At 33.9% G+C, this 12997-nt stretch overlaps 1 protein-coding gene across 1 annotated transcript in view; it reads right to left on the bottom strand.

The window, feature by feature from the left end:
• Window positions 1–12997, bottom strand: part of Erbb4 (erb-b2 receptor tyrosine kinase 4) — a 1024038-nt gene that overhangs the window by 289412 nt on the left and 721629 nt on the right. The window contains exons 10-12 of the mRNA XM_051154155.1: window positions 7721–7794; window positions 6897–6987; window positions 4517–4716 (exon numbers count right to left, since the gene is read on the bottom strand). Of these exons, the coding sequence (XP_051010112.1) occupies window positions 4517–4716; window positions 6897–6987; window positions 7721–7794 (365 nt within the window). The remainder of the gene's footprint in view (window positions 1–4516; window positions 4717–6896; window positions 6988–7720; window positions 7795–12997) is intronic.

Here is a 12997-nt window from a genome sequence, read left to right as displayed (position 1 = left end):
AAGGCCTTCATTAGTTTATGACTACATTCAGGAAATATGGCCACTGGTTTCTAGTAGTTTTGACATTTCTACTTACTTAGCCATTTCCTACAAGAGTGAGTTTTTAGAAAACATCAAGCCAGGCCCCTCTACCTTTACAGTCCTCTCTATAACTATATCAGCTGTGCCTAGCATGTTTTTCACAGCTGTTACATGTTGCCATTGTCAATATTTTGTTAGGACTCACCCACAAGGCTTCACCAGAGGATGACCATAGACAATACCTACAATGATGGCTAACCTTGGTTGTCAACTTGCGTATATCTAGAACCAGCTAAAACCCAAACACTTTGGCATACCTGTGAGGGATATATCTATATCTATATCCATCTATACATCTATAGTTAGATAGATAGATAAATAGATAGATGTTAGAATTTGAGAGAGGAAGACCCAATCTAAATACAGATCATTTGATATAGGAAGACGCATCTGAAATCTGGTGACATCTCATATAAAAAGCTTTTACTTTCGCCTGCTTATCTCATCATCACTAGCAATTTTATTTATCCCACTGCTGCGGCCTTCCTTCACTGGTGGCAGATCCCATTTTTTTTCAGGATTCCAGTGTATATTGAAGACACTATGTGAGACATCCAGTCTCATGAACTGAACAAATATAGGAGTCTTGACTTTTCCAATGGAGACAGCCATTCTGGGAATAGCTGGACCACAAGCTATAATTCATTATATTACCCCTTCAACGTATGTAGATTCATTTTGTCAGTTCTGTTGCTTTAGATAATTCTTACTAATACTCCCATTATGTGACTTTAGTCTCCAAGAATGTGAACTAAACAAATCTCTTTACATTATAAAGTACCCAACTATAGTCTTATTTATTTATTTACTTACTTAGTTACTGCTGTAGCAAGTAACATGTACTAAGTCAGAATGATAACTGACATTTAAAATCATAGGTACCCATTGCTGTAATGAGTGGTGGGAAGTATTGCTATCACACAGTATTTATTTAGTAGAGGTAATATTTAGGATGATAAAGGAATGTGTAAGAAACTATTTTAGTACCTTATCTGCACAAAAATGTACTTGTGTCTAGGTTAAGGAAATACTTCCATAGTGTAAGCTGCTTCATGGCCTAGAATAAATATTATGTTAACAATAATATTAAATACAAAAAATAGAAATTAACTTCTTATATACTGTGGCTCAGCATTTAAAAAGAGGAAGGTAGACATTTAGATACCAGCACAGGGGATACTGATAATATATAGATCAAAACATGGGTTATGGGACAGTATATCATTATATATTAAGATTCATATATATATACTGTGCTGGCTGGTTTTATGTCAACTTGACACAATGAATAGCCATTTGATATGAGAGAACCTAAAATAAGATACTGCCTTTAGAAGATGGGGCCTTAAGCTAGCAAGCATGCAGGGCATTTTTAAAAATTAGTAATTGTTGTGAAAGTGTCCAGCCCATCACAGATGGTGCCACCCCTGGGATAGTGGACCTGGCTTCTGTAGAAATGTGGGCTGAGCAAGTTATGAGGAACAAAGTAGTAAGCTACACTTCTCTGTGGCTTCTTCATGAGTCATTAACTCCAAGATCCTGCCCTATTTGAGTTCCTACCATAGCTGCCCTCAAAGGACAGGGTATATAAACAAAACAAACAAACAAACAAACAAACAAAAACTTTCATCCCCAAGTTGCTTTTGGTCTTGGTGTTTTATCACAGAAATAGGTACCCCAACCAAAACAGGCACAAAATGTTTTCATATTGACAAATCAATAATGAACCTTTGTCTAATTAACTTTATATATTTTAATAGTTTTTAAGACATAAAATGTATGAGCTGAAACACAACCTGGGATTAGAAGCGTTGGCATAATATTTATTTCTATACTACTTATAAGTAAGAATTTCTTCTTTTCTTTTAAGAAACTTCAAAGGCCTTAAGCCAAGTCCACTAGAACCTCTCGCACATTGAACTGTCATTCTGTGAGTACTATCACCACATGGGAGAAAGAAGCAGGAAGCGACACGCTCTTTCATGTCTCCAGCTCATTCTCTTCAAATCATCATTCCTGCTTTGAAATTTTTGACTGAAAAGGGAATGTTTGCTCAAGCCACTGTCACCCTTTATGGATGAGTTGAGGGGAGGTCTTTCTTCCTTTTGAGTGTTTTAAAAAATCATTCTGAACTCCAAAGCATTTGTTTAAAGTGTCATATTTTATATAGACGGTCATTCCAGATTTAGGTTAGAGGGCTTATAGTGACTGTGTGAAAGTAGTAGGTTTGTATGGATCTAGAGACATGTATTGTATGCATGTCTTTGAATATGTGTTGAAAGATCATATAAATATAGGCACAAATTCTGTCTGTTTACACTTATGTTTTATAGGAAATATATGTAAATATATACCCATACATATATGTATATATAGGTATATACCTTGGACATGTACAGATACAAAGAATAGGCATCTAAAAACAATGTTCCTTTAAAAGTAGGAAACTTTTTGGACTTCTCATTTGTAGCAAGTACTGAAAGTTAAATTGCAGTGCTTCACCACAAGCACACTTACTGTAGACATCAGCAGAGTAAATTCTGACATCATGTTCACAGGGGTAGTATATTTTAGGAAAACATGTGTATGTGAGGATTCTGCAAATACAATGTTGTTTGAGATTATAGTTCAATATTTGACAAATAGATTTTATGTAAAAAAAAAAAAAGGCACTTATTTGAATCATGCCATAACAAAACTTTTCTTCTAACTGCCTCATCTTCCGCAATCTAAAAAGCTAGTGGACAGGAAGAAATACACTTATGATTTAAAAATAGATAAAATTAACATAATACTGTAAATTGCACAATACTGAAAGTTTGAAAACTAAGATGTTCAGTGAATTACCATTGCTATTGTGATGTGCTTCCCTTTGCCTCCTACAATGTTTGTAAGACTTAGAAGGATATAAACACAGTATACAATTTATTTCAATACTCTGCTGTATTACATATTATTTTTTTCTTCCTTCCAATTTGATTTTATATGTTCAGATATAAACATATATAAAACAAAAATGTTTTCGAGAATTTCAAATTCTGTGTATCCAAGAGTACAGGCTATCTCTGATTCCTTCATATTTTCCTATATGTAATTATGAAACAGTTACTTATGAAAGGTAGTGGAATGATTTTACTTTGAATGAAGGAAACAAAAGACACATACTGCAACCAAACATTATTTAAGTATTTGTAAATTTGTATTAAAGACTCTATATTAATGCTATGCATCTTCTACTGTGTGGTATGGATTCACACACAAAAGTGTGATCAAAAAAGTTTCTATTCAGACAGAAAGCAACACAAAACAATTGTCTGTCAAGCATCAACAGTGCATAAAACAAAATTAATAACCAGTACGCAGAAAAATGAGCTTCATATAATACAACCTTGGATAGATTGATACATAACTACAGCTATTTCACCTAAAACCTGAGCTTGACCTTCCTTTAGATTTCTCTTTTTTCTAGAAAATATTTTTGAGGAAGAAAAGAAGCCACAGTCTAAGCAGATTTCTCACAGATTCCCTTCCATGTAAGATGCTAGCCTGAGATTGTTTAGACTACTGCTGAAGCAAAATGGAGCTATGAAGTTAATTTACAGAATGTAAATTCTGTTGTTCTCCTAAGACTTTAATTTCAGAACATTCCCTACTCTTCATTTGTTCTCATGAATAAATGGACTTTGTCATTATTTATGTATACTCTATTGATTGTTCTGATGGTGAGATGAAATAAATAAGACATCATCCCAGGAATGTACTTTTTAAAAAGACCTGACTCTTCTCATGATATCTTCAGTAAAGCATTTGCAAGCAAGTAATTTGAATTCCTACTCTTTGAACATAATATTTATCATAAATAATTCAGCTATATGAATAGGTATAAGAAAAATAGATCTCACCAGAGAAGCAGGAGAGATTTAAGTATATGTTAGTTGGGGAACCCTGTAGAATCTGGCTATGAAAAAATTCCTTTATGTAACAATGAAGTAATGAAATGGAGCAAAAAGATCAAACAAGACTGAAAATCAGAAAATAAGATACATAATTAACTTTTTTTCTAAAAAAGCAAACATCTGGACAGCATTTTCCCACCTCTCAGAACACATCTTGTGCTTCTTAACTCCACAAATGGCATAGGAAGAGCCTTAGAATTACGTGGGAAACTCATTAAGTTTTAATGCCCAGGTTCTATCAGATCTATGTGCTCTGAATCCCCTGAAGAGGTTTCCTGGCATTGGCCAGAATGTGAAGTCAGGTAGTATGCCATAAACATCACTGTCTCTAGTTTATGCCACATTTTTTATATTTATGCCACCTTTCTGCTCTCCAGCATTGGTTTGAGGGGCAAAAATTCTGATGCTATTTTCAAGTACTTAGTTCAATATAAAAGCGAACTGAAGGTCATATTTTTAGTTATGGGTTGTGTACTTACTACAGTTGTCAGCTCTTCTGTTGTCTCGGATCACTATTCTCTGGTTAATGGTGCTGAAGAGTGTCGTCCAGTTAATGGTATGATAATAGCACAGGTTGCTGTTGTCAGTAATGTAGATGTTGCCTGCACTGATCTCCTTCAGGGACTGGAACTGTAAGGAGGTGATGCCTTGTTGTTTGAGAATAAGCAACGAGAGGCCACTAGAAAGCAGAGGGGGAGTCAGAGGAAATGGATAACTATGAAATATACTGTAAACTTCAGTAAGGATATAGCATCAATATAAAAGAGAACTATGGTCAACATTTTTCAATCTGTGTTTCAAAGTATTTTATTAGGCTTAAACTATAGTCTCCACATCACAGTTATCTCAGTCAAGTAAAGGGGATTGATCAGTCTTTGGTAGATACAAGCTCTATTTTTTACTAGTAATTTTAAATACACTTGGCTTTAAATTTAGATCTGTCCTTAGAAACATGAACAAAGACATGTCATGGGCAGGGAGATGTAATTCTTTGATTTTTTTTCTTCTTTTTTAAACACCTTGAATTTCTGACTACTGTATTTTAATAATGTCTGTAGTAATTAATATTTTATTCAATGGATACTTCTTAGCATTAGGTATTTGGATAAGTTTACATCCTAATCATCCTCTTTTATTACATCTTTTTATTTTACCCTTTTCATGATATGTTTATTGGTTTCAATGTGGCATTTTCAGTCATATATGTTTTTATAGTTTCCTAAAATTATTTTCTTCTATTTTCTGTCCACAATCACTGACCTATCTCTTCTTCCCAAATAATTTATTTCCATATCTTGTCATGTCATATCTATCTGTCTTTCTATCTATCTATCTATCTATCTATCTATCTATCTATCTATCATCTGTCTGTCTGTCTATTTATGCTTATATTCTGTATCACAGAATATATGCAATTGCCTTTGGTAATACAGGTTATTTTCCTTTACACAGTCCCCAGTACCACATATTTCCTGCAAATGGCATGATGATTTTTTTGTTCATATGAAGAATTCTATTTCAGTATGTGTGTGTTTATACAATTTATCCATTTGGTATTCCTTTTGAGAACTTTGTATATGAGTACCATATTTACATAATTCCCACCCCAGACTTTACATTCTTAATCACCCTATGAAATATATATATATATATATATATATATATATATATATATATATATATATATATATACACACACACCCACACATACACATACTGGATAAACTATCAGGGGGCTCATCTCTGGAAAAGACTGATTCTTCATTTCTTAGCCCTCATTAATTGTCTCAAATTGGTGTCCTGTAAGATCTCCTCTATCCACACTGGGAGCCAAACAATACTGTCGTTATCACCATGCATCTACTGACAGGCCCAGCCATTCCTTAACTCGGCTATTGTGAACAGGGCTGCAATAATAAATGTGACGGTGTCCCTGCTGTATGCTAACTTTGGGCATATACGTAAGAAGTGTATAGCTTGATCCTATTTTGATGGGAGAGTAATACCCACAATAATTTCCCTTCTTGATACTAGTTTGCATTTATACGTGTGTGTGTGTGTGTGTGTGTGTGTGTGTGTGTGTGTGTGTGTGTGTTCTCTTGCATTCTTTTTTTTTTAGCATTTGCTATCTTTTGTTTTCTCAGTGACCTGCATTCTGACTGGAGTGATGACACTGACTTTCATTTTCTTTCATTTCCATTTTTAGATAAGAATGATGAACATTTTTTCAAGTATTTGCTAACCATTTGTACTTCTTTTCAAAACAAAGAGCTATATTTCTTTTTAAAATTTGTTTTAAGAGTTAACTTTAACTGATATAAATTAAAAGAAACCTTTAAAAAGCAGTGAAATTTAAAGGTGCATTTATCACTCCTATCTAAAACACTGACATTAATATTTGCTAACAGTATCTTTCTGACCTCTGCATTTTTTGTTCACCACTAAAATAAGGAGCCTATTCCAGTAATATCAGCCTAGTTTGTGTGGCACTAACATCGGCAACAGAGATAAAACTCACGTCTCTGGGTACAACAGCATTTATTTCCCACACACTCAAGTCATTGTTGAATCACCTAAGTCTTTATTTCAGTATAATATAAATTAAAAATAAGTTCAATTTTACAGGCCACTTCATATGCCTCATTCTTGAAAAACAATAATATCAGCTCAGGCAAAATGTACTTGCAAATCAAACTGTGAATTTTATGTGTTTCACATCATAATAGGGATTACGTCAGTAGGCTAATCTTAGGAAGCAATGCATGAATGGGTAATATTGATTGATGATTTTGGCATTAAAAACTTGTGATAGCCCTCCTTGTATTCATGTAGTTAACGGTACTGAACACATCCACCTACCTGTAGAGGACTCTCCCTCCTATGGTGACGAGGTTAGAGAAAACACTGAAATCTGTCATATTTGGGGGCCAAGATTGTATGTTCAGGAAACCTATAGGAAGTAATAAAGGAAGTAATTCATGATACTATTTTTCACAGACACTGTTAATTATTGTTCAAACATAATATATTGAAAGGTGTGAAGTAAACAAAATGAAAACTACTTTTGAAATATCCACCATGTATTTATTCTTTTAAAATTAAATAAAATTCTATCAATGTCTGGAGTAAACAATAAAATAATAATTGATATCAAAGAGTGGTACCAAGAATCCATGCTTCTAAGATTCAGGGAATCATAAATATGTACTGTCAAATACTGAAATAATAACATTTACTTTATTGTGGTAGATACATATACATAGGCTTTTTATCAAGTTTTATTTTCTGTGATGTTATACCCAAGTCTGATTTATATTTATGTAGCCATAGTTATTAAAAAAATTTAAAATAGCAAATTTTCAAGTAAATATCACGCTAAATGAGAGCTATATATTTCCCGTGCTAAACTTTCATTCTTATAAAAAAGTCAATTGCAAAGTCGAAGAATCATAAACCTTTTGGTATTTTCAAACACAATAACAACAATATTTCAAAATTTATTTATGTAATTCTATTGGCTTCAAAATACAAAAGCTAAGGAGTGTTCAAAAGCTTGTTGTGTTTACAAATTATAACTTCTCTTAAAATGTATATTTACTATAAATATTAAGTAATTATTTCAAGGAAACACAAGATAACCCAGCATTGTTTCTATATTATATGTATATAATTTTTTAAAGTACCTGTTATTTCTCTAACTGTCCGAAAGACATTTAGTTTCTCTGGGTCTATGGCGTCAATTGCATTGTAAGGGTCCCTAGAAATCAAAAAGAGAAGGAGCCAAATTTAAACTGATTATTTTATAACCCAAAACATTTGCCCCCATCTAAATAATATATTATTTAAAAATATAACAAATTTTAATACAAGATATATACACTTTGAATATTTCTGAAGTACCCTTTGCTTATGAAAATGCTTTCAAATAATTCATGTCTGATATTTTCTAAAGCTCTCATTAACACAAGCTATTACAGGGGATGAGGGAGGGAGGGGGATGTGGAGAGAATGAGAGAGGGGGATACAGTTGGGATGTGAAGAATTTAAACTGCAGAACAAGCAGGTAACTTATATTACTAATACCACTATATGATAGCTCTGAGACTGGCTGAGAAATAATTGTCCAGGCACAGACAGTGCTTTTTCTTGTTTACAGAACCCCTATGAATTACTATTAGATGCCATTCTTCACATGGCAGGGGTGAAGATTTACAGATGTCTTTTTTTCTGCACATACAAAGAGCAAAAAACCAGCCTTCAATGTTCTGTGTATCACACACACACACTTGATACACTTATAATTTTAGGACTGTATAATGCTTGTGAGAAATTATAAGCTTGCAGAGCAAAACAACCAGACACTGACATTGGATCGGACTAGACAGGGTCATTCCTCTCAGCATGCTGGACACTGACATCCTGTATCCTTCATGTTCCAGCAGCAACTGCTTCAAGATTTCTTCCTCATCAGAACAAGACAGTTCCCAGGACACATTCAAAGGAAGCCTATGATCCCAATTGGTCCAGCATTTCAGACTGTCCCACACAGGACTCTAATTAAGCCTGGAATTTTTCAACATTTAGAAACTGGATCACAATGCCAATCCTAGATTGTTTAACCATTTCCCTTATTTCATTTAGGCCCCTACAAAGATATTATTCATCCCAAATAAGCTAGAAGAAACTTTAAGAGAACAATGCCCATTCCCTTTTACGGGCGTTGAGTAGGTTTTTGGTTGCTTTTTTGGGCTATAGAGGGTTATTACCAATAGGAGTTGGTTACAAGTTATTATATGTCTATATATAGATAAAACAAGGTTAGACTCATGGATGCCTGACTTTTTCTTTATCTTACGTTCTTAGGTTTGGAAAAGGGGTTGAAAATAAAGAAGGGAAGATGTAAAAACATTATGTATTAGTCTGCTTTAAAATGTGACACCCATGGGAAAACAATAAACTCACTCACTGTGTATTTGAAAAAAAAAAAAGAAAAGAAAGAAGGGGGAATATAGAAATATATAGGGAAGACAGAACAAACAATAGATTAGTGAATCTACTCTTCAACTTAATGCCTCAATTGTCACTCACAAGGTTATTTTTAATTCACTGGTATAGAATTTTGCATATAGATGCAAACTTAGTTTAATTTTAGTTACAGTGGTATAGCATTCAAATGTAAGATTATTCATATAGATATATTTCTACTCCAATATAAGGTATTGTACCCAAATAACTCAATTTTAATGCAAAGTTTACTTCCAATGCTTAGTAAGTGCTACTGCAAGCTGTTTAGGATAAATAAGTTATACAAGTTAATTGTTAGTTGATCAAATCATGGTCATGTCATTTGCTAGTCTACTTTTATCAGAAGAATATACATCTTAGGTGCAGCAGATGGATATGATTCTATGGAAAGATAAAGTAGGAAAGTTAGATAAGGTCTTCAAAAAACCTCAGAGATATGTAGAATATAGTATTTATTTTGTTTTAATTTTTATTATTTTAAAGATTCACTGTTAGTGAGCTTAATTCCTGGAAACACCCAACTACCTCAAAGAGGATGATGAGCATCAAAGAATCTCCCTATGGAGATGGCTTAAAATGGGGCAAACAAGCCACTGGGCAAAATGTCCTCATTTTTTGCCACAGACAGAATTCTGACTAAAAATGGGCAAGGTTGAATGCAGGCAGAGTTGACAGGCAAACTCTGCAAAGACAAGGTAAGCAAGTCCTCAGTAGTTCCTGCCTCACAAATATGTCTGTCAGATATATTGGGCCAGAAGGCTGCAGAAGATGTTCCAACATTATAGAGAGTTTTGGGTGACTGTTCAGGTAGAAAACTGTCTCTGTCATCTTCTCATTTGGAAAGCTACTAACCTGCACTTCTGGCATACTCAGATAGCCAAGTTTACTTCTTCTCAAGTCTCTGAGAGTTGAGGACCAGGTAGGTTAGTTTTACAATGAAGCTTAATTGTTTATGGGTTAAGATATTTTTAGGACTAGATAGGTGTTTTTAGGTTGATAATGACAATATGTGATGGAGCTTGATTTACATTCTGAAGTTTAGATTCACCAAGATAGGAAAGATGTGTTCTTCAAGGCTGTCAAATACAAATAGCCAATACACTAAGAATGTAACATTTATATAATTCCTAATTATGTCATGGTTCTTCTTGCTATAGATAATATGTGTAATAATATAAATGTATATGTAAAAATAAAAATAAAAAACAAGCTATTAGATTATTTTCTGTTTTCATCTTACAAAAATATTTTAGGTAAATATTGGTCATGCAAAATAATGGCATACTTGAGTATCAAGCCCAACATTATAGCAAACTATCTAAGCAATTAAAGTAATGCTTTCAGTAATGTGAGGAGCATACCCATTTGTAAGTGCTTTATAATTTTAAAAGGCTGTATGTGATGTGTAGAGACTTAACACCTTCATGGAAATGAAGCTTCTAGGCACTGATCACTTTTCTATGAGATGCTGCACTTTCTAAGAAGAATGATGTTAGGCTTTTCAGGAATTTTTGATTAAATTAAAAGAATTTAATTCTTCCTGTGAACAAGTATCTTTTGCACATACCTGCGATAAATTTCTATATTGTGTAGCAAAAACCATTAGAATACAGTGATCTCTTTGAATGTAATCTTATTTGAGTTATTAACCAATATAATTTCTAACAGTCCAACAAACCAACAGGTATATGGCATAGCTGCAGGAATGGAGTCTGCATCAGCTGAAAGTAGATCTTTGAAAGGTCATTATTTTCAGCAACTATGAATTCCAGGTTCGTTTTTCAAACCACCTGATATTAGCTTTTGTGACTTGTTTCATCAGCATATTACTCCACCCAATGGACCATCTCATCTCTTTAAAAAAAGGCTTGCTTAAATTACATTTTAAACTAAGAAATGCAATCAGTGCAATGTACTAGTTGTTAATGCACATTGCTGTAGAAGGCTCTGATGCTGTATATTGCTGAGACTGAAATACTGCTAGCACTCTTTTCTATGACTCCAAAATAAACTATTGTTTCAGAATATTCTCAGTGTCACATGAATATCTCTAGAAAGCTTAAAGCTTAAGTGAAGTATCTCAAAAAATTAAATTCTTGCTCTCACATATACCCTCTCATACATATATGCATAAATGCAAGTATGTGTATATGTGCACATATGTATATATTTGTGCGTTACATAATACATGATAATTCTTTTAAGCCACATATCAGCAAAATAAAGTATAATATGTAGCAGACCTTTTCTATTATTATTTATGAGTGTTTTGTGGTTCTTCATGCTGTAGGTAGTTTATTGAATATATATGTGATAATATAAATGTATATGTATTATCTTTAAATTTTTTTTATGTTTGGAAAATTCTCACACATATACAATGTATCTTGAACATATTTGATCTACTCCCTCATTCAAATTTCCTCCCCAGCTCATCCAATACATCCCTGTACCAACTTCATGTCCTCTGTATTCTGATACATGTCCCATGTATTCTGATACAAAATATTTGAACACACTGACCCGAGTTCATGGTGCCCATATGCACACAGTTGTCAGGTAATCCACTGGGATACAGGACAAGATGTTGGTGACCACCCACCCAAAGAAAAGAAACTCTCCCCCAGCAGCCATCTACTCGCTCCTTCTCAGCCATGTTACCGGTCACATCTCCATGCTGGATGGTTTAATTAGCTTGTTATTGTGCAGGTAACTACAGATGTTGTAAGTGCATGTGTGCAACAGCCATGCCATGTCCTGAAATCAACATTTCATAGGATTCCTACTCACCTTTCAGTTCTTTAATTCTATACCCATCTTTTAGTATGAAAAACTCTTTTAAGCTGAGGCTTAAAATATAGGCTCTGAAAATGGGGAATGTACTTTTTAACATTGCTCTGCCATGAAAAACAACACACAGCAATTCTGGCTATAAATTCAGGAGATCTGGCTTCACTGAGAAAGACTCAAAATTCAGGAACATCCACAATAATGGGGCCAGCTCAGACCATGACTGAAAACTTCTAGGTAGCAAGGAATGACATGAATTTTGGGCTATAAACATGAACTCGAATGAACCACAGACATTTTATATACTAAATTTTAGAGTTCAAGACTCCTTTAAAATAAATTGACAGAATTCTCCTTTTTAACTTCAAAGCCCCTCTGGGGATTCCCATCTTAAAGCTACTGGGAGAGTCACAGTACCTTAAAATTTCTTTTCTACCTAAACATAGAACCATGTAAAAGAAGATTGTGACCCCCATGTCGTTGGTGACTCAAAATATCTTTTAGCATAGAAAGAAAAAAATCACAATTCTCCTGAGAGATATTTTATCATGAAACTTAGGAGTGATGGCCACTATCTGCTATTACTATGACCTGTCTGTAAGAATTTTTCCTGACAGACCCTTTCTGTGAAGCAATGCCAATCTGCTTATGGGCAACTTGTCGCTGTAAGAACATGTACAGGAACAATGTCAGGAGGAAGGATGAGAGGACTGTTGCCCTGATTACCCTGGACACCTTGCATGCCTGTGCTGCTCATTCTAACCAAGGAAATGTGTTGAATTTCCATTCCTGCCAATGACACTATTATGTCATTGTGTGAACATGCCAATTTCATTTATTAATATATTTTAAATACAAAATTTTAATTGGCAATCTGTCAAGACTGAATTTTCTGAAAGAAATGTCTTTCTGCATAATATATCATTTAATTATGACTTTTGCCCTCATTATTAGGCAAGTGTGTCAATGAATACTAGTATCCTATTAAAGGTCACTATGAGGATATTGAGAGTAATGGCAATGAAAGTACAGAAAACCTTTTACTTACTAGAAGTTTACGATTCATAATACCTATAGCAACCACTTTTAAAGTCTCTCTTTCTCTCTCTCTCCCACTCATGCACACAAACTGAATAAACTACCAC

This window comes from Acomys russatus, chromosome 12 (assembly GCF_903995435.1).
Source record: "Acomys russatus chromosome 12, mAcoRus1.1, whole genome shotgun sequence".
Lineage (NCBI taxonomy): Eukaryota > Metazoa > Chordata > Mammalia > Rodentia > Muridae > Acomys > Acomys russatus.
The sequence above is the reverse complement of the archived record's forward strand: the minus strand, read 5'-3'. Positions and strand labels throughout refer to the sequence as shown.